General features: G+C 44.7%; 1 protein-coding gene across 1 annotated transcript; it reads right to left on the reverse strand.

Moving 5' to 3' along the window:
- Window positions 1-2,445: 2,445 nt before the first annotated feature.
- On the reverse strand, window positions 2,446-16,261 carry mknk2b (MAPK interacting serine/threonine kinase 2b). The gene is made up of 14 exons (XM_036521282.1): window positions 16,167-16,261; window positions 14,880-15,077; window positions 14,094-14,184; window positions 13,552-13,653; window positions 13,160-13,257; window positions 10,065-10,144; window positions 9,449-9,522; window positions 9,202-9,306; window positions 8,599-8,654; window positions 8,153-8,248; window positions 3,756-3,950; window positions 3,132-3,296; window positions 2,960-3,000; window positions 2,446-2,774 (listed from the first exon to the last, which is right to left on the reverse strand). Exons 2-14 carry the CDS (start codon window positions 14,928-14,930, stop codon window positions 2,501-2,503), a joined length of 1,428 nt encoding a protein of 475 aa, XP_036377175.1. The 5' UTR covers window positions 14,931-15,077; window positions 16,167-16,261; the 3' UTR covers window positions 2,446-2,500.
- Between the last annotated feature and the right edge of the window lie 3,386 nt (window positions 16,262-19,647).

Below are 19,647 nucleotides of genomic sequence, written 5' to 3' on the forward strand. Positions count from 1 at the left end.
ATTACAATCAGTGTCCTATTACCATCATGACAAAACAATGCAAAGGATGCTGTTTTTTGGAGTACCACATGGCATTGCTGGAAATGTTACATTGATGTTCGTTAGAACAGTGCGCTTGGACAGCATAACTTATTGATTAAAACTAACAAATCGTGCTAGCCTCCAGTCCATGTAGCTTGACATAAAATCCTCTGAATCTAGCTCTCTCTTCCAGACGTGTCCAATCTTACATGAATATTCTTCACTGGCAATGGCCGACCCACTCATCTGTGAGTGGGGCATCTTTTGCCCAGCAGAAAACTCCACAAACATTTACATCTAAAATGTCTAAAGAATAAAAAAAAACCTTCTACTAGCCTTTAGTTTGCTTCTTCTGTGTGTCTTACTCAACATTTACTTAAAAAAAAAAAGAAAAAAAAAAACGTTCACTCCCTCCAACCTCATATACTCTCATGCTCAATGTCACTTTCACAACCACATAGACACGTTTCAAGAACGAACACTTTAAAAACAAATCTTGAGGAAAAAAGGAAACATCCTGTGTTCCACCTGAACAACAATTATATAACAGCACCTTCTCCAGAATAAAAATAATAAAATAAAAGCTTAATACAGTCATAAAACAGTGTGGCACAGTTGAAATTGAATTGGAGTTACACATACATATAAAAGTAAACATTTTAAAAAGAATTCTTTCGTATTCATACAGCTACATTTCCTTGGAAGACAGGGTTTTTTTTGTATTTTTTCTGGAATGTTTTTCCGTTTTTTTTTTTCCTTTTTAAATACGATTTGCAGTTCCTCTTTTCCATTTTTTCATTTTTTTTTATTTTGTCAGCTTCCACGAATATGGATTGTTGCAAATGTTAGCAATCAGAAATCCAGTTTGGTGATTTTGTCTTTTCATTGAAACACAGGGACAATACTAACCCAGCTTCAGGCTTAAGAGGCATTTCACACACCACTTAGCCCCAAGCTAAAACTAAACCACACATTTGGCACATCCATTTGGCTAAATGGGTGGTTTAATTGCAGCTAATTTGATCCTTTAGATCCAACCTTAGTATTACATGCTGCAGCCAATGAGGAGCCTTGTACAAAAGGTCAGATGTGGTATTCTGCCAATCCTTGCATGGCTGGCAACATGTCAGCAAAGCTCTCAAGGATGTCAGTTTACGCAAGAACTGGCGTGGGGAGAGCCCAATCAGATTCATTAAATGCACCAACGGAAGCTTTCAGAATAAGAAATAAGAAGCAGGAAGTAGTAAGAAGAGGCTGCGAGCAGAATCAACAACAGTCCATTCTGATGACATGTCCAGAAAGAACACTGGAACATACGGACATACGTTTTCACAAATGCTTGAGATTGGCTTTTTTGTCCAATTTTTAATAAATATTAAATATTTATGAAACAAGGCCAAGGAGGAACAAAATAGCCAAGATCCAGCTCACGTGGTAAGGGAAAGCCATATGTAAATCATTGTAAATTTTACTTTCTTGATGAAATCCAATGACATGCCCAAGAACATGTAACACAAGCCAATTTATGCTTTGCCCAACCATTAAAGATAAAACTCAACTTCATTCAATAACAGGGAAAAAAAACATGCATATGAGTTTCCTATCACTCTGTTTGGATTTAAATACCTGATGTGCCCAAGAATTCTCTTTCATCTTTGAATTCTAAGGATCGGAGTTTAGGATTAAAATGCACTGAGGCCTCATTTGTTGCTGGGACAATGGCAGAACCCTGGTGAGACCAATTTACTGAAATTCCAAATGCTGAATAAAGCTGTTATGGCGCAAAATTGAAGTTAAAGACTTACCCACTGGTAAATGTGGTTAGCAAGGGTACATACTGAATTTCTTTTATTACACCATGTCATAGTGTGCCAAAGGGGCAATTTATGGAAATAACCAGAGCATAGGAATTTGGGTATTTTACAAGGTCCCAGCAACAAAAACGCTGGATCGTAACAAGCACTTGCAGCGCTTGCTACCAGCAGCCTCAGTTCCCTGCCGAATCAATTCAGAAACAATAACCTTCATTGCAGCGATTGCATAAGCACGTATGTATCTGCTGATGGGAGAATCCATGCTCATACATACAGGCAAAGAAAACATTCCTGATGTTCTTTTTTTCCCAGAATTATTGAAATTCACAGTGGATTCAGTTGTAATACATGGAAGCAGCACAACAGGTAAAGTTAGTCCTTTGGTGTCCGAGTTCACTTTTTTCTGCCTTTCATTGCACTAAATTAAATTGCTCAGCCCCCTCTGACCAAACCCCTGACCTGGTCCTATATTTCTTAATGCATGGCCAGGCTAAATGTGCTTTTAAGTGCTGCAGAAACAAGAGGCAGCTACCAGTAAGACCAGAGGGGACTCTTGGCAAGGCAGGAGGGAGATGCCAGACGTGTGAAAGAGGGGTTGGTGGGGGGGGGGGGGGTTCAAAGGACCAGAGTGAGCTCCTGTCTGTAGAGGGGATGGGGAGGGAGATTCAGGCACAGTCCCCCACGATGACCAGGGGTGCCAGGAGCTGGCGAAGCTCAGAGGCGGAGACCGGCGCCCCCTTTGGCAAACTGCTTCTCTGTCTGCGCTTGGCCAGTTTGGAGTTTGATGGTGGGGACAGACGCATGGAGCAGGAGCTGGCGGTGATGACCAGGGGTGCCTGCTGCTCCTCCTCCTTCTCGATCTCCTCCCTCTCGGCCAGCTGCCGGTTCACTGCAACCGCTTTCCCCGCAAACATGCCCAGATCCTTGGCACTGCTGTTCCTGGGAGAAGGAAGCAGAGGAAGGATTTCAGAACAGGCAGAGTAACACATCCAACTCCCACAGTGACCCTAATAACCCTTAGCTTCCTAAGCAACTGAGCAGTACCAATTATAACAGGCAAACGCATGAACAGTCCTGGGTTAAACCAATGCCCTGTGTATCTGTACAGAAAAAAAGAAGCTCACCTCTGAAGTAATATGGATGTTGGCAAGGTGTTGGGAGCACACTATAAAAACAGGGGGAGGGGAAAAAGTTAGAAGCAGACAAAAAAAAAAAAAAAAACAAATTGATATAAAGCAAAAGTTGATGTAACTTAAGGATGGGCTCTTAGATGCCCGCATCACAGAGGAAACATACCTCCTGCACCCACGGGTGCTGCAGCACCTGGGCAGCACTGAGACGGTTCTTGGCGTCCCGCACCAGCAGTTTGGAGATGAGGTCTTTGGCACTAGAGGAGATGTGGGCCCACTCCTTCTCGGGAAACTCATACTTCCCTTCCTGGATGCTCTCAAACAGCATGTTCTGCAGAGACGAGATTCTCAGTGATTAGAACAGGGACCTGCATTACCGCGAATGGCTCCTGCTGCAGTCTGCTGGCTCACAGGGGACACTGCACAACTGTCAACAGGTGAGAGGTGTTTGTGGTGTGTGGAATATATATACAACATACTGCCAGAATGGTTAGATATTTAGTTTCAGATTGACACTACAAGGACCACTTGAACAGCATTCTGTTGCCAAGCTGATCTATTTCAATGAACCATGTGTGTTAGAAGTAATTATGCACCATTATTTCACCCTGGTCGATCTAGTGTAACGTTTATGAATGGGGAAGCTTCTTCGTCTGTGTGTAGGGAGTTTTGTGAAATACGCAATAAAAAAAGGTATCCTGACAAGCAAAATGAACCTTTACAAAAGAAGCCTCAGACACAGGCTGTGCACAGGCCATAAAGTGAGGCTTGCCGTGGGGTGCGTCTGTACCTGGCAGGCGTGGCAGGGCTCCCCCCACTCCCAGCCGCAGTCGCCACCACAGCGCCCCACGAAGGGCGGGTACCCGCTCAGCATGATGTAGAGGATGACCCCCAGGCTCCAGAGGTCGCAGCGCTTGTCGTAGATGCTGGCCTCCTCGCTGAAGGCCTCCACCACCTCGGGCGCCATGTACTCCGCCGAGCCACACTGCAGGAGAGGGGAGAGAGCGCCAGGTCAGCTACAGCACGGCTGCTTACGACCGCCTACGCTGGGTCATTCAGAGTGTGATCTGCTACTGGGGCATTGACTGTCTGAACCACTGCAGCGCAAGGCACAGCTGCAAAAAAAAAAAAAGGCTGAGAAATGTGCCTCCCTTCTGTCTATTAACAATACTGTGAGGTTCCTGAACAAAGTCCACATCGAGCTTTCTTCAATAGCGTCTTTTTTTAAAAACCACATTCCTCTGTTCAGCTGACATCATGTGACTGAACAGACCCCCAAGTCTGGTTGAGAGGGGGCTGTGTGCGAGCATAAGGATCACGTGATGCACGCCACGCTCTCAGCCACACAGCGTAGCACATGAGGACCGAGGGGGGCAGCAGCCCCACAGACAGAGCACTGTTACAAGATGTCGGCAGTCCCAGACACCCAGCTGCTGCCCGCCCCCCGCCCCCACCCCGACAGCCCACTGCATTGTTCCCCTGCTGCTGAAACGCACTGAACCAACTCAAACACGTCAGCAGCCAAAAACTCACAGCGCAGCATCACAGAAAAATAGGCCAAACTCTCCCTGCCTGAAAAGAGGACTGCTCCAGAAAGCCAACAAATATATACAAGCCCAGAACCTACGCTTTCATTACATAACACACAAATGCATGCCATGCGCGCACACACTCCTACCCAAGAACTGTTATTCTAGGGCACAGTCTCTGGGAGGCGGGGTGTAGGTCAGCAGTTCAGCAGCACAGAGAGACTTTCAGCCGAGCTGCGATTTAGCCAGTTCAGTAAAGAGCATTTCCCTTGTTAAATGTACTGCCAAGTGAATTATTAGCATGTTCCGTTAAAGCACTGCCCGAAGCAGTGACTCATGACTGAACGCTGAGGCCACATCCTTCCAGCGTTTGTCTGTGCAGAGGTTTTGGAATGCATTATCAGAATTAATAATCCCAGGGAGTGTTTCAATTATAGCAGTGCTGTACCCGAGATTCAAACCAGTCCAGTCCTGAGATCAGAGATCACCCCAGATACAAGTTAAAAATTTATCACAACATTATAAACTGATTACTTTAATTTTGAGGGGAAAAAAAAAAGAGTCAGAAAGCAGTAAGCGTGACAAACTTGATACAAAAAAAAAAAAAAAAAACAGGATTGAGACCCTGGGTGAAACTTCAAAAGGCTTTTAAAGTGCCTGCCGCACTGGCCGTTTTCCATAAACGCATTGTCTAAAAGCAGAGCAGAAAGCTCCGTCCCTCAGCCCTGAAGCAGGCCGTGCGCACAGCTAGCCTCCATTGTCAGCCCGGGTCCAGCTGTCACCTCGCTCCGCCCCGCTGCACTTTTATGTAATGTCATTTGGACGTGCAGGAATCTCAGATGATCAGACAAAGCCTCCACTGTTGCTGAACCGTAGCCCCCCCCCCCCCCCGCCCCCACAGCGCTGCTTGCCAGATCTTCAGCCGCCCTCCACATTCCAGCCACCCTTAAGCCCACCCTTAACACTGGGAACATGGAGACAGGGGCTCACCCGGCATGTGTAAACATAATGGCAGAGGCGTATCGGGATACACAGAACAAAGATCGCTCCCGGACTGCCCAGGGCTTGCTCTTAGAGAACAACCGCTGAACCTGCCTTTCAGAGCGCTTTTAACATTCCTCAGTCCAAACATTTCTGCACGCGCAAGCAACTGCGGGAAGACGCTCTCCGTTTTCGCCAAGATAAGCATGCGATGAGGCAGAGTGCGCAAACCATTTCGGGGCAAACTTCAGTGTGCTGATGCAAGTCTCCCCTGCGCTTACATTAGCCTTGCATCCTCAGCTCTGCCCTGCCCGACAGCAGCACAGAGGGAGCGGCTGACGCAAACGGATTTGTTAGTAAACCCAACCAACCTGGGGCTTTCCAGGCCATGTGACCAGTCAGCCCACACTGACTCATGTGACCGGAGAGAGATATGGCTTATATCTGCACTCCACACCTGCCAGGGCCAACCCTCCTCCAAATTCCCCTTGAGGTACAGTACATACGTATGTGCATGTACACACACACACACACACACACACCAGCACACACACACACCAGCAGCTCTGTTCCCACAGCGTACACACACTCTGCTTCAGACAGGCAGGAAGCCACATTCTTGCTGTTCTCAGAAGAAGCAATTCTCAGAAACGCACCCTCCCCCCACTCACCCCCAGCCCCCCATCACCTGCCCCCAACACCTCACTGAGCTAGAACTGAGAAGGAAACGAGCCGCCCATCCAGTCTGCATGAACAAATGCGAGCAGTTAAAAGCTAAAAGGGAAATCCAACACTCATTAATACCGAGAGTGCATGAAAAAGAAAGGGTGAGGCAGAGTTGCAAAACAAACTTCAACGAAAAGGGCATTAACAGCTGCAAAAGAGCACCTCAAAGTATGGCAGGGCAAAGCAAAACAAACAAAATAAAATGAGCCCTGTGACAAAGCCCAAGAAAAACACTGCAAGGGCGCATGAGCAGAGCTGGGCAAGACCCCTCCCCCCAAACCCCTCCCCCTCGCTCCCTCCCGCTTGACTGGCCTATCGCCGCACAGTTGCTAGGTAGGGGACGGCAAGGCCGTCTCCGAAAGACTCGTCTGAAGAGCAGCCTTTTGTGGCACAAAAACAAAAGGGAGAAAAAAAATGCAGACTTGCAAAATCTGGTGCGAGAAAGTGGGTGGAGAAAGGCAGACAAACCACACAGCCCAAGCAAACCTGAAAGCTATTCAATGTCGTTTCTTCTCTAGAGGGTGACGTAAGGGTGATAATGAAGGCATGCAGAAGAGCAACAGAAAAGGGAAGCTGAAAACCCTCACCAGCCAGGATTCAATAAAGACAACATTTATGCTTCACTTGGACCACATGCTCTGGTGTTGTGGGTAAATAAACATAGAACATGTTGCCTGTTGACTAGGCGAAACCCATTGTTCCTGACCAGTTCTATTTGAGGGTAACTTTCTGAACAGCCCCTTGAAGACATGTGTGTATAGGTAGCATAATACAGCACAGAAAGATGGCCTTAATCATAACCTTGAACCTATACATCTGTGTCTGAACATACATTTTCACTTAAACAAAACAGGAACAACAATACAATCATCTTGAAACGAAAAGAGGTCAGAACTGGTATTTCCCACAGAAGGCAAAAAAAAAAAATTCCACCTTAACTGAAACCCTTAATTAGGGAACAACACTGCGGTCACTTTCCAAAAAGGGACCACAAGCGACAGAGGGTGAGCCTCGGGTCACGTGGTGTGTTGCCAAGCACATCGAGGAACAGATACGCATGTGTCCACCTTCCCAACTGGCACAGACTAAACACGTGAGACCTTTGAACCCTTTACTACTCAACCCCAAAATACTCCCCAGGCACAGCTTCCCTGCTAGCTGCTAAAACCAGCCTGGGTTTCATCGCAACACCCCCTGAGAATTCCTCCATCCTCCCTGCCCAAGACTGTCTACATTCTGTCTACATCACCTGCTCCTGTCCATCTTAATCACGCCGAGGAGCACGAGGGAGGGGCCTGTGCCGGCACACAATCAGAAAATTAAAGGGAGACCAGATTCATCTTATCGTATTTATCAGCATGGAAGATAATGTACTAATTTTACGGTTCGACGTGGAAACGCATCTCACCATTGACATTTTTCCTCGAGATTACCGATCGGATCCTCGACAATAAACCCGTAAAATCTCTCGCAACAAACGCACCGCTGAGATAGGGTGTGGGGAACACTGGGTGGAATACTACCTGATGGGAATGCTGGCTGCAATGCCAAACACTAAGCAATAACTGCTAAGGCATATCAAGTCTCCCAAGGCAATAAACTCTACCCTTGAACTGGGATCTCTGCAGATTTCCTGCATTTCCCCCAATGAGGGAGCTTCCTGAGTGACACCACTATGGCTCACCCAATACCACTCCAGCTAGCACGCCTTGATAGGGAAAGGCACTGTAAAAATGCCTCACTTATCTGCTAGAGAAACAAGGCATCTGACCGCATGTAAACCCCCCCCCCCCCCCAACAATGCTCTGGTTTGCCACCTGAACACCCTTGTTATTTCCATGTCCTATTTATATTTCAGTCAAAATGAAGTGCTAGGTCAAATTCCCCCACACAAGAATGCACACACACACATGCACACGCACAGAAGCGCGGAATGGAGGAGCAGGCTCACCGGAGTAAGGAGTTCAGGGGTGGAGATGGGAGAGCTGTCACTGTTCAGCTTGATGCCGCTGCCCAGGTCAAAATCACAGATCTTCACAGGTGAGATCTGGAAAGGGGAAAAACGCACACTTCTCAACATCAGCAACACCCCTACATTTCAACGGTATCTTTAAAAAACACTGATCAGCATTTTACACTTTTTAATGAGCATATCAGACGCGATTAAGTATACAACATCCAAAGTTCAAAGCCACAGATGTTTACTTCTCCACAGGGTGCTATAAAACCACATTAGTAAGGCCACTGATGTGTTATCTTTTATCAATCATGCAGGCAGAAGGTCTGTCTTAAATTACTGTGGTTTTTGCCCCCCCCCCCCTTATATCCAAGCCTATATTTATAAAGCACCCACACACGTCAAACAGCTGACTCCGCTACAGTTAAGTGCACACTCACCCTGTCCTCATGCTCACACAGGATGTTTTCTGGCTTTAGGTCTCTGTGCGCCATCCCTGCAGGGAGAGCACACACACAATGAGGAACACAGAATGTGCAATCTCTCACTAGTAAGTTATGGGGTACAGAGGAGGGCGGGTGCTGGCTGAAGGCATGTCAACCCTATGAGAAACAAACGTGAAGACCCTACCCTAACAGCCCTGGCACAGACATAAGCAAATTTGGCTCAACTTCTCTGCCTGGAAAATACTGTTAGGAGTATATCACCCCGGTTGGCCGTTATAAAGGGAACAACTTCATGCCTTTGACACTCATGAGAAATTCTCAGGTTAAAAAAAAAGTTGTATTCCGTTGCATCTAGTTTGTGAAGAAAACACTGAACTGACACAACATTCAAACTTTCTCTTAGTTAGCCACAGCAGATCAAACGAACTGAGCAATTCTGGTGTGGAAGTACAATGCATCAATCATTACTTAATGAATTGCAGACAAGTCTGGGGAATGTGTCAGACTGCAACCGCCCCCAAAAATGTTCCACCCTGCCCCCGTGGCTCCATCGCTCTGCCTCGCCCACTCCCTGCAGGAGTGCAGAGTTGCGCTCACCTTTGTTATGCAGGAAGTCTAGCGCACTGGCAATGTCCTGCACCACCTTGCTGGCTTCCTGCTCATTAAAGTGCCGTCTCTTGTGGATGTGAGCCAAGATGGATCCTGCAAGGGACATCCCATAATCTCAGTTACCCATTACAGCCTACATTCCTTGTTTAACAAACGATGAATATCAACTTGTACAGTGACATCTTACAATGTCATGGTTTTAATGATGAGCAAACCCTGGTTTTGTAACACTCACCTCCTCTCAACTTTTCAAACACCAGGTAAAACTTTTCCTCCTCTTCAAAAAACTCCACCAGCTCCAGGATGTTTCTGTTGCAAGAGAAATGGAACTTACACGAATACCAACTACAGTGATGAACGTCATTACTTTGGCCAAATTAACACAGACCAACAGAAAATGTCTAATTGTGTTTAATTGTAGGACATCAGCTTTGTTTCGAGCTGCCTGCATTAAACTATTCTGAGGAACCGGGTCCCCAGACTGCATAGACTGCAGATTTAAGGCTGTGGTGCTCAACTGCTTGAACGTGGCACGTCAGTCACATACATACCACTGCACAAATGACCACCCACATAAATCTCCTACGTGATTTTAATTTAGCAACACCATTCATCACCTCGCACTTATGCCTGCTAAAGATTCCATTCAGTTGAAGCCAGCATTAGTGTTGTGTGGAGGTGAACCGATCTAGTGCTGTTGTTTTTACTACAGGATGGCTGTACAAAAAAAAGGCTTAAATTCTGGAAAGGACTAACATTTACCAGACGGACAGTGCTACACGACTCACGCAAATTAATGGCAGTGTGAGAGCTGAACTGTTCGAGACTGTGCAGAAGCAGGTAAACGGTACCTGTGGCCCTGACACTGGTAGAGCATCTCCACCTCCCTGAAGACACGGTTCCGGCTGTGTCCCGGCCTCTTCTCAATGATCTGGAACAGGGACAGGAGGGTCAACCTCAGAGCGTCAGAACCATAATCCATGTGTTTCACAGCACAGGCTGAGCAGAGCACCTATACCTCACCCTCCTCTGCTCTCCTTTTAGACTTTAGAATTGCTGAGATATTTCTAACAGATTTATATTATATTTATGTATTTTATTTTTTTATCACAACATCAAGATCAAGTCAACTGACAGACCTTAACCCACAGTTAAGTGTGGAAATACAGCCCTAAACACTCAAGCGTGTTCCCTTTTCCAACTCAAATACCAGGAACAGCAGCATAACCTACTTCAGTAACTGCCTCTCATTCCCTAGAGGGGAAAACAGGACTCAAGTGGAAAATGAAGGATTTGCACATCTAAATATAGCTTAGGTTGAAAAGGGGCAACCTATTTTCTAATCTAAAAGCCTTAGAGCAAGGCCCATCCCACCAAAATTCTTCAACAAAGCACTGCTCAGGACAACAGAATAGGGACTCAACATCTTACACAGAGCTACATATAGCAGGCAGCCTCAACGTGGCATGGGTAGTGGTGAGCTCATTTCAATGAATGAGCTGACTAACTCCTTGCAACTTCTCCCCTCTCTATCCCGATAAATCCCATCGTCTAATGGGAACGTGTTGTCCTGCCTGGCGGCTGGATTAGGCCGGCCTTTAAAACTGGCCAAGTGAGCACACAATGCGTGTCTAGGATTAGTACACAGATGCTTGGCCTGAATGAGTGGCCCTAAGCCTGCAGTGCCACTATACCCAACCTCTGAGTCAGCAGCCCACTGCCGCTGCTGCGGTCACGTTTGCCAGCGCTTCCCAAACTGAAAAGGGAAAACGCCCTCTGTTTAGAACACCACTTTTCTCCAATTACCCCCATGCCTCAAAATGAATGCTGTGCATAAATGTGGTAAATTTCCATTTGAAATGCCATTTTTTTTAAAAAACACCAGCTTCACAGAACAGAGCGAATGGCTGAGTATTAACACTGTGTCTATTTGAAAAATGCAGATGTGATCTTAAACTGGAGCCTGACGCGAATGTGAGACAGCATGAGGAAATGTGTGTCGTCCGTCCGCCCCCCCCCCCCAGCGAGGCAGAAGGGCTGCTCAGGTTTTACTGCCCTGCACTGGAGACAGACTGAGGGAGCTATCACATGTCTCCCAGGGATATAAATCTCCACTGCAGCTCAGCCTGGCTTGAAAGAGAGCTGACGGGGGTGGAGCCTCCCCCCCCCACATAAAAGGGGGGGCCTTAATGACTCACACTGCAGGTCTGTAAATCAATCCAAACTTGAAAAACGCACAAACGGGCTGCGATCAGTATGCAGGGCTCCAGACGCAGGCAGAAGGTTTGTCCCATCCACACCCCCCCCATCCCAGCCAAGCCAAGCCCTCAACTCTGATTGTGACATCAGAGCCCCCCCCCTCCACCCACCTGCTGGGGGGAAGGGAGTAAGAGACATCTGCTCTGTAGACTAAGCCCCCTCACAGACCAAACTGACCCACCCCTCTCAACAGCTAACCCTCAACCACAATCCTAACTGCCTGACCCCTGAGACAGCCATGGGGGCTTGCAGTATGTTGGGGTCGACCTCAGGCCTTTGACTGCAGCATTCAGATTTCTAGTTTTTAAGACAAACATATTTAATGCAATGTCGAAGAGGTTAACAGAGAATGATAACCGGTAATAATATTCTGTGCCAAAATGCACACATCAATTAAAAAAATGAAAATACACAAAGGTGGCCAGTACATGGCACTAACAATTCAAAGAGCAGTAAAGAGCACAGGAAAAATAGCTTTGTAGACAAGGGGCAATTTTAATATCAGCTACAGCCCACTTCCTCCAATCAATCTGCTTTGTTGCTACGGTAAAAAATGGTGGTGGTAGAATACCATTTAAAAGAACTTACAAAGTGCAGGCTTCAACCAGTGCAAATTCTACAAACATCAAAAACAAGAAATTGGACTTCACAAGGGAGGCACATAAAAATGAAGTAAGCCACAACCAAACAAGGGCTTCTCTCCCTAATACACACCCCAATAAAAAAAAAGTCTGGTGCAAGTGTAAACATTATGGGTCATAACCCCCCCCCCCCCCCCCCCACCCAGTTTCGTTTCATGTTGTGGCACAGCTGCCAGTACACTCTGTTCCCGCCACTGGAGACCCTGCTGCCAAATAAGAGCAAAGAGTGGGTGGAGGCTGCGAGCCCCTGGTCGTGATTGGCTGCCCCACTGGGAAACCAAACAGCAAAAAAAAAAAAAAAAATTAATAAAGGAAGTTTCTGTGCTGAGCTAGCGCACATGTACATCAACAGCAGCACAACAAGCGCTGCCATCTGACATCCGGCTCACAGAACTGTGCCGAACATACACAAACGTCAGACGGCAACAGCAGTGCCACACGCAAATGCTCTGTGGACATGTCACGTTCGTCTGTCATTTCCTTTACAACACCTCCTTTCCAACAGGATGTTTCAACAATCAAGCCTAAGATTTTAAAAGCCATCTATAAGGCAAATGATGCATAGTCGACATACTTTTACAGCTCAAATTCACAACTTGGGGGCTAATATTTAGCATGCCCTGTGCTATATTATGGAATGTAACATCTCAATATCAATCACAAGTTTAGACCCAGACGCAAGTAGCACCGGGGTGCAACACGAGTCGACTGCCATTTCTAAGGCTTGTGAAGTTGCCACATTCCCTGTCATTCAGATCCATGTGATCACCTGCAGGGTTGTCAATCTGCATACATTTCATCTACCTGAAGTCTCACACAGCGGCCAACAGACATCGTACACTTAAATCAATTTAAAAACAGCCATGCATATCTTTTCCTCATCAGAAAACCTCTGATGAGTCAACAGAATTTTGTATATTACACAAGAAAAACAAGAGGGATCCAAGCATATTCCAAAATGTATATGTTCCCAGAACGTAACTGCAGTTCCTTAGGACAGGTGAATGCAGTAAATGTTTACATGGTGCAGGAGATATAGATCCTACCTTAACCGCGTATTCCTTATTGGTGATGAGGTTAATGCAGGTCTGGACTCTGGCATAAGCCCCTTCCCCCAGAACCTCCTCCTGCAGCCTGTAAACATCTGGGGGGAGAGAAACACGCCCAAATCATTATACTGGCCTAGAGACAGATCAGGTATCTACTCTTAAAATGCCACTAATACAAAACTTTGCAAAAGGCATGTTACATGTGATAAAAACAATGGCAACCAAAACAACCAGAAGGAACTGAAACTTGCTGGCAGCCCAGGAGACAAAGATCGTCAGAATCTAGATGATACATATTGATTTGTAGTCTTGTTTGTTGTTCTGCATTCACCAAAGAACACCAGCTTGGAATGGTAACACGGTGTACCCTGCAACAACTCGAGACTCACCTTCGAAACGCCCAGAGAAGCTGTCAGTAGCTCTGCACCTCTTTTTCTTCTTGTTTCTCTTTTTGGCGTCTGGGATGTCAATCGGCTGGCTGGCTGGCATGTCTGCACAAAAAAGTAAACACATTCACCGACCAACGGACAAGAGGCAGCTAAGTGATGACAAGGCTACTATAAAAAGCAAGTCCACTCAGCCTGCTAGCTGAGAAGCAGGTCATTATGTCTGGCTACTTTACATTCAAAAGGGTATGGCCTGTGCTTTCCTAATCCCCTCTTTCTGTACGCCTTACTCAGAGGCCCAAGGTGGAAAAAAGCAGGCAACATAAGCCATATCTAATCCTCAACCCTGACCGAACTGTGACTGACAGGACATTGCCAATGATCCCCTGATGGAAGGGTTGGTAACAGTCCAATGAAGGCTTCTGATAACACCAGTGTCAACTGTTGCGCTTACTTGCATCACAGCTTGCATTTCCTGCTTTTCCAAAGGTTGCCCTAATTGACTCAGTTGGTTTATACAACAGAAACAGAAGCAAAGCTCTTGCCTGGTCTTGTGGAGCAATCAAAACTGAAGGCTGGGTCAAGGAGATGGGATCCTGTTTTCGAGAAGTCATCAGACTCAAAAGGGTTCTGACCCTACATGAAAAGATAGACAAAGGTGAAACCTATCTGAAACAAATACAAAAGTTCAATCAAAACCAGGAGTTTAAGTTCTTATTGTGGCAATAATGCACTAATCAGAAAACTATAAGCACAATTAAGCACCTCACTCAGGTATAAGGTGGAGCCTATCATCAAAATATCAGACAGTACAGATTAAAGGCGCAGGTAAGTCATCATAGAAGAAGTAAGGCTCAATCCCCCAAAAACTTGAGCTAAGATGGGGAAGCCAAACATAGAAGTTATCTGCGCGCACTGCAACACTCTTTTTATACGCTGATCTCATGCTCCCAGCTCACATATCTGAATCACTTTCTAAAAGCATCGCTGGCGGGTTACTCCCAAACCTCATACTGCAAACCCATGCGATATTGCCATCACAATTGACATCCGTGAAAAGTATGATAAAAAATGAATTCTGTTTGTAGATATCTCCTGGCAAAATACTAAGATTAGATTCAATTCATAAATATCAACACATTAGTTGAGTTAATACTGTACAGAAGGTCCTTTTGCAAAGGTAAAACTTTACAGCTATAGCTGATACATCCTGCAGTCCGTTCTCTGCATTATTTCAGTCCTGTCATGCTGCAGTTCAAGGTAACCATTCATTTAAAGAGGTAACACGCCAACAGTACTGTAGCAACACTGACATCCATCATGAGACTCACCTTGAAGGAGCGGTGGAATCCTGTGACCTCGGAGATCTTATTCTGCACCATTTTTATTATCTGGACAATTTAGGTTTGTTGCGGCCGGTGAAAACCAACACTTGCTCCGAAACAAAACACAATTATCTCAAGAAAGCAGAACTGCTCCCGGTCACGTCTGGACGACGAATGTTCGAGGTGTTTTTTTTAACGGGACCCCTGAGGAAACGAGCGAAAAGTAATGCTTATTAGTTGGTTAGCTGGCCGATTATCGATGCTCATGGTCGTAACATGACCAAAAAATGTTTGTGTAATAAGCTGGAGACATTCTTTTTCACATCCAAATCTAAATACGAAATACCTCATCTCAACACAGTGATGAACGCATGGGGCATGGAACAAGCTGCGCTCTTGTCGCAACATGTCCACGACCATTGCAAAGACTAGGAACCCCCGCACTGGGACAACGAAAGCGAACCAGCAAAGCCACTCTTCGTATTGACTGTACTATGAACTGTGCCACTTACGCAACGTCACTACAGCGGCAACTTGCTAGAAACCTCTAGAATAAGCAAACTCGCATATTAGCGTTTTCGTGTTCATTCAGGGAGGTGTGTCTTAGGCCCAATAACCAACTCCATGAACAATACTTACAAGCTTAAGTTACTTATTACTACTACTACTTACTTACTTACTACAAGCTAAAGAAAATCTAGCTTCTAACCTAGCTGGCTGGTGGGTTAGCTAGCCATCACCCAGACACCACATAGCAGACAAATATGGTAGACGCGGATATTAGCTAGTAAACCAGCTTACTGACGTTAAGGTTTCCACAATTAAACAACTGCAGTGTACTTATTAGGTAGCTACGGCCTTAGTTAACAAGTCACCTAGCTTTCTAAACTGTAAAATGTCGTTGTCGTTTCTCCTGCACATACTGATAGCAACATAGGTAGCTGTAAGTTTTGCGAAGACGGTTCTGTCGTTAGTTAATAGGAAAACAATCCTTGGCCAGCTAACCGTTTTCGAGATATCTACAGTCACATTTACAGGGTTTCGAACTTGCTTGCTACCAACCTAGTCTAACGTTACCTTACTAGATTAGTAAGCTAACCAGTGATTGTTCGCAATGGACGCATTAGCTCAGAGGCTCGACATAGACAGTGCTAGTTAACCAGTGACTTATAGCACCGTGCAGATCGAGCGACTTTAAAGTTGTTGGAAACATAACGAAGTTGAAACTATCTAGCTAGTGGAGTTAACGTTACATCCAGCTAGCTGATACATTGTAAATGAAGTCCTGCTTACCCCGTTGCTATCCGTGTATCTCCAGCCTTAGCGCCGTTGGAGAAACCCGCTGCTTCAGAAGCCGCAGTCGGCGTGGGAAAGTCAGTTAGGTAACAATGGTTTCAGGGAGCTGAGCGAGTGCTATGACAGACCTTTATATAATCTTTCGTCCTTGACTCCACCCACTTCTCTCCGCTTAGCCCAGCCCCCGGAACAATAAACATAGTTCCGAAACATCCAAACGTCACGTGGTTTAAGACGTCGTTTATAAATGAGGATTTGCAGTTATAGAGAAGCTGAGTTAAATAGGCTCGGAGTAAGATAATGGTGGGAAGGCATGAGCAAGTGTGGAAGTATACTTGAGCTACGACGGACAGACTTCTTTATTACGTTACTGATATTTATTAAACGCCACAAAATTAGAAATCAGATAGCAAACTTAGTTACAACGTAGCGTTGATTTGAACGTACCTACAAAGTCTGACTTGACGTGTTTCAAGCCTTGAGAGCATTTAATGTTATCTTAATCTAGGTACCTAAAGATACGTCAGCTGTCTAGCCGTCACCAGGTCCGTGTTTGGTTATTCAAATGGTTATGCTGCTGATTTTGGAAAACACCTGAACAAAACACACGTAGCTAATGACTTATCAACACATCTAATCCACATTTATATTCTTTTAAAAAGTTGTGAACTTGCTGGAGACGAAATTCATATGTAGTTGTAATGACTAACTTTCTCATTGTGTTAATTATATTTTTGCTTGAAGCAGAAATTCTGTAACTTGAACTTTCAGCTGCATCTGCATGAATGTTTCCTGTGGGCTGAGTTAAGCCCATATAGGCAGTTGGCAATGTGGTCAGTGAAACAGTAATAAAATCAGCTAAATGCGGGGCTCAATGATGCGGGCCAGTTCGAAAGCGTGAAGACGTTTATTTGCCTGATTTGGCAGCCATGACTCCTTTGACCTGTGCTCATGAAATATTTCAGTTTAATATTTTACTATGATCAAAAAGGAAGCAGTAATAACTAGACTTAATCAAATGTTTTACTCTTTGTTCCCACATTATTATCATAGTTTACAACTTTATTTTTGTGGGAACTTTTGTCAGCCTGCTTTAATGTGAAACAAAAAGACATTTTGGGAAGAGGGAGTACTGATCTGGAAGAAATCATGTGATCCTTCTGATGATCTCTGGAAATTATGCATTAGACAAGCAGGATGCAAGGAGGAATAGCTGAGCACAACAGGTTTGAAAATAAAAACTGGCAAAATTCAACTGTGTTGACCTCTTCAAAAGGAATCTGGACCTAGACACAATACGTTGGGTCCTTTTACAATACTCTTAAAGTCATAGGTCAGGTGTGCACTGACTTGATATGGCAATGATGTCATCAGAAATGGACAGGAGATGATTGTGGGTGAAACTGTTCAGACTAAAGTGAAGAAACAAAAAAGGAAAGAGAAAGGAAATAGTATCTTCCCTGGAGATACCCGAATTTTGCAGTACAAGTGAATAGTCATCTCGTGACTTTGGTGTACTGGCACGTTTTAAAAGCTGCCAAGTATGTGATGCACAGGCATGAAATACAATTTCACAAAGCCGTGTAAATGACTTTGCATTCCCAAAGGAAGTAAGACAAAATATAATAAGTCTCAGCACATACTATGGCTGACAATGAACCCACCCAAATCTGGCCCATGGCTGCAGAGAAATGATTTTTTATGTTGTAGGAAGATGACAAAGGAATGCAGAAAAAGATCTACTGCCTTGTATTTCCACCAGTCCTGCAGCTATAGTTTCATTGCTTCTGAATAAAACTGATTCCTGTCTGTCAAAGAATGTAGACATTGTTGAAACACCTACTTTTTCTTTGGATTTAGAAAAAGCCGTACTAAAAGGGGAACTGTTTATGGCTGATGTGGAAGCTTACTTTTTCGAGTCACTTGGGTCCGTTTCATATACTGCTATAACATTTTTTGAGTAAGTGGGTTTTTTGAGTATATGAGTGAAAATGTGGGCATGTACTTTAAATATTTCATATGGCTGGATGCATAAATTGCCTTTTTTGGCTGTACTTTAGTGGCAGATTTCTTGTGACTTTCTCTGCATATTCTTGCCTGTGTAAAGAGGGCTTAACATGGGAGCAAACATTACGCAAAGCGCTGGCTGCCATTCAAGCAGCCCAGGTCACATGATGTAACTACTTTTGAAGAAAAACAAACCAGGTAGTAGATGCACTCAATGACAGTATAGAGGCGTCATAAAGAGTGGACTGAATTGCAGAGTAAATGTGGCTTATCTAAAATTGATAAACAAAAACCATAAAACATTACAATCACACTTCAAGGATAAAATAACCTTTTTGTTTTCAAAGGTATAGCATCTGGAAATTAAGAGGGTTTGAGCAGGAGACGGAATGTGTTTACAGGATCGGATCTGGAAGAAGCTGTGAAAATGCACTCTAGCTGCAATAATGGCATGCAGTTCTGTACTGCAAAGATCAATGGAAAACACGGGAAATGCACAGCTCCACACACTGACATCTGATTTTACTAAGGTAACCTTTCAGAGGCATACCTTGCATTTGGAGTGCTGGAATTCAGGCAGTGTGTGAGAAAGCAAAGTTGTGTGTGTGTATGTGTGGACAGCGGGGGGGGGGGGGGGGGGGGTAGCATGTGCTAAATGGATGGGTGTGCCATGGTCACTAGAGCTATTCTGTTACAACTGGGCAGCACAAACTTTCCGAAGAGTCAGCTTTCACGTTCACATGGCTTAGATTTATACACATGGTGACCAATTTGAGCTTTCCTGGAACACAGTTCCTGGTACAAAGAAAAAAATATTAGCAGCTTTGGTTTAAAGGCAAAACTTGACTCTATCTATAAACCCCCACTACCTCTGCCTGGTAGTATATATCTCTACTTACATGCAGATTATTATTCATCCTATCTCCATAAGATATGTAGTGCTGACTGTGTGGTATATGTTTTTCTGATAACAGAGATGTGATGAGGCCATGTGCTGTATGCTGCGCCATGCATAACCACTACAACTGCTTATCTGTACTTATCGGAACTATAAAATGAAAATAACCATGAGCATATACTTGCAAGAGAACAAAAATTCAAACAGAAAAAATCAAACTTCTTTGAATTTTGTATTTGTTTAATCTCATAACCTTGCCTGTTCAGACACTTCCTGGGAAATTTGGGCCTTTGTCCTATTTTCTTTGTTAAACTGAAACATTACTACAGCAAGAACTGAAATCACAAGGTCTTGGTCACCAAGGTTTTACCATAATCACCTCTTCCAAGGTTATGGCAAAGTCATTTAGAGTGACTGTAACTGTGACATGAAACACTTGTACTGTACATAATGTTAATCTGAAGTGAAGTGATAGGTGTAGTGCTGTTGCCAGCTATGATGTAACCTGCACACAGAGTAAATTGTAGAAAAGAGTTGGACAAATGTTATACTCAAGTACAACTGAAACCTGAT

The sequence above is a fragment of the Megalops cyprinoides genome, chromosome 2 (assembly GCF_013368585.1).
Source record: "Megalops cyprinoides isolate fMegCyp1 chromosome 2, fMegCyp1.pri, whole genome shotgun sequence".
Taxonomy (NCBI): Eukaryota; Metazoa; Chordata; class Actinopteri; order Elopiformes; family Megalopidae; genus Megalops; species Megalops cyprinoides.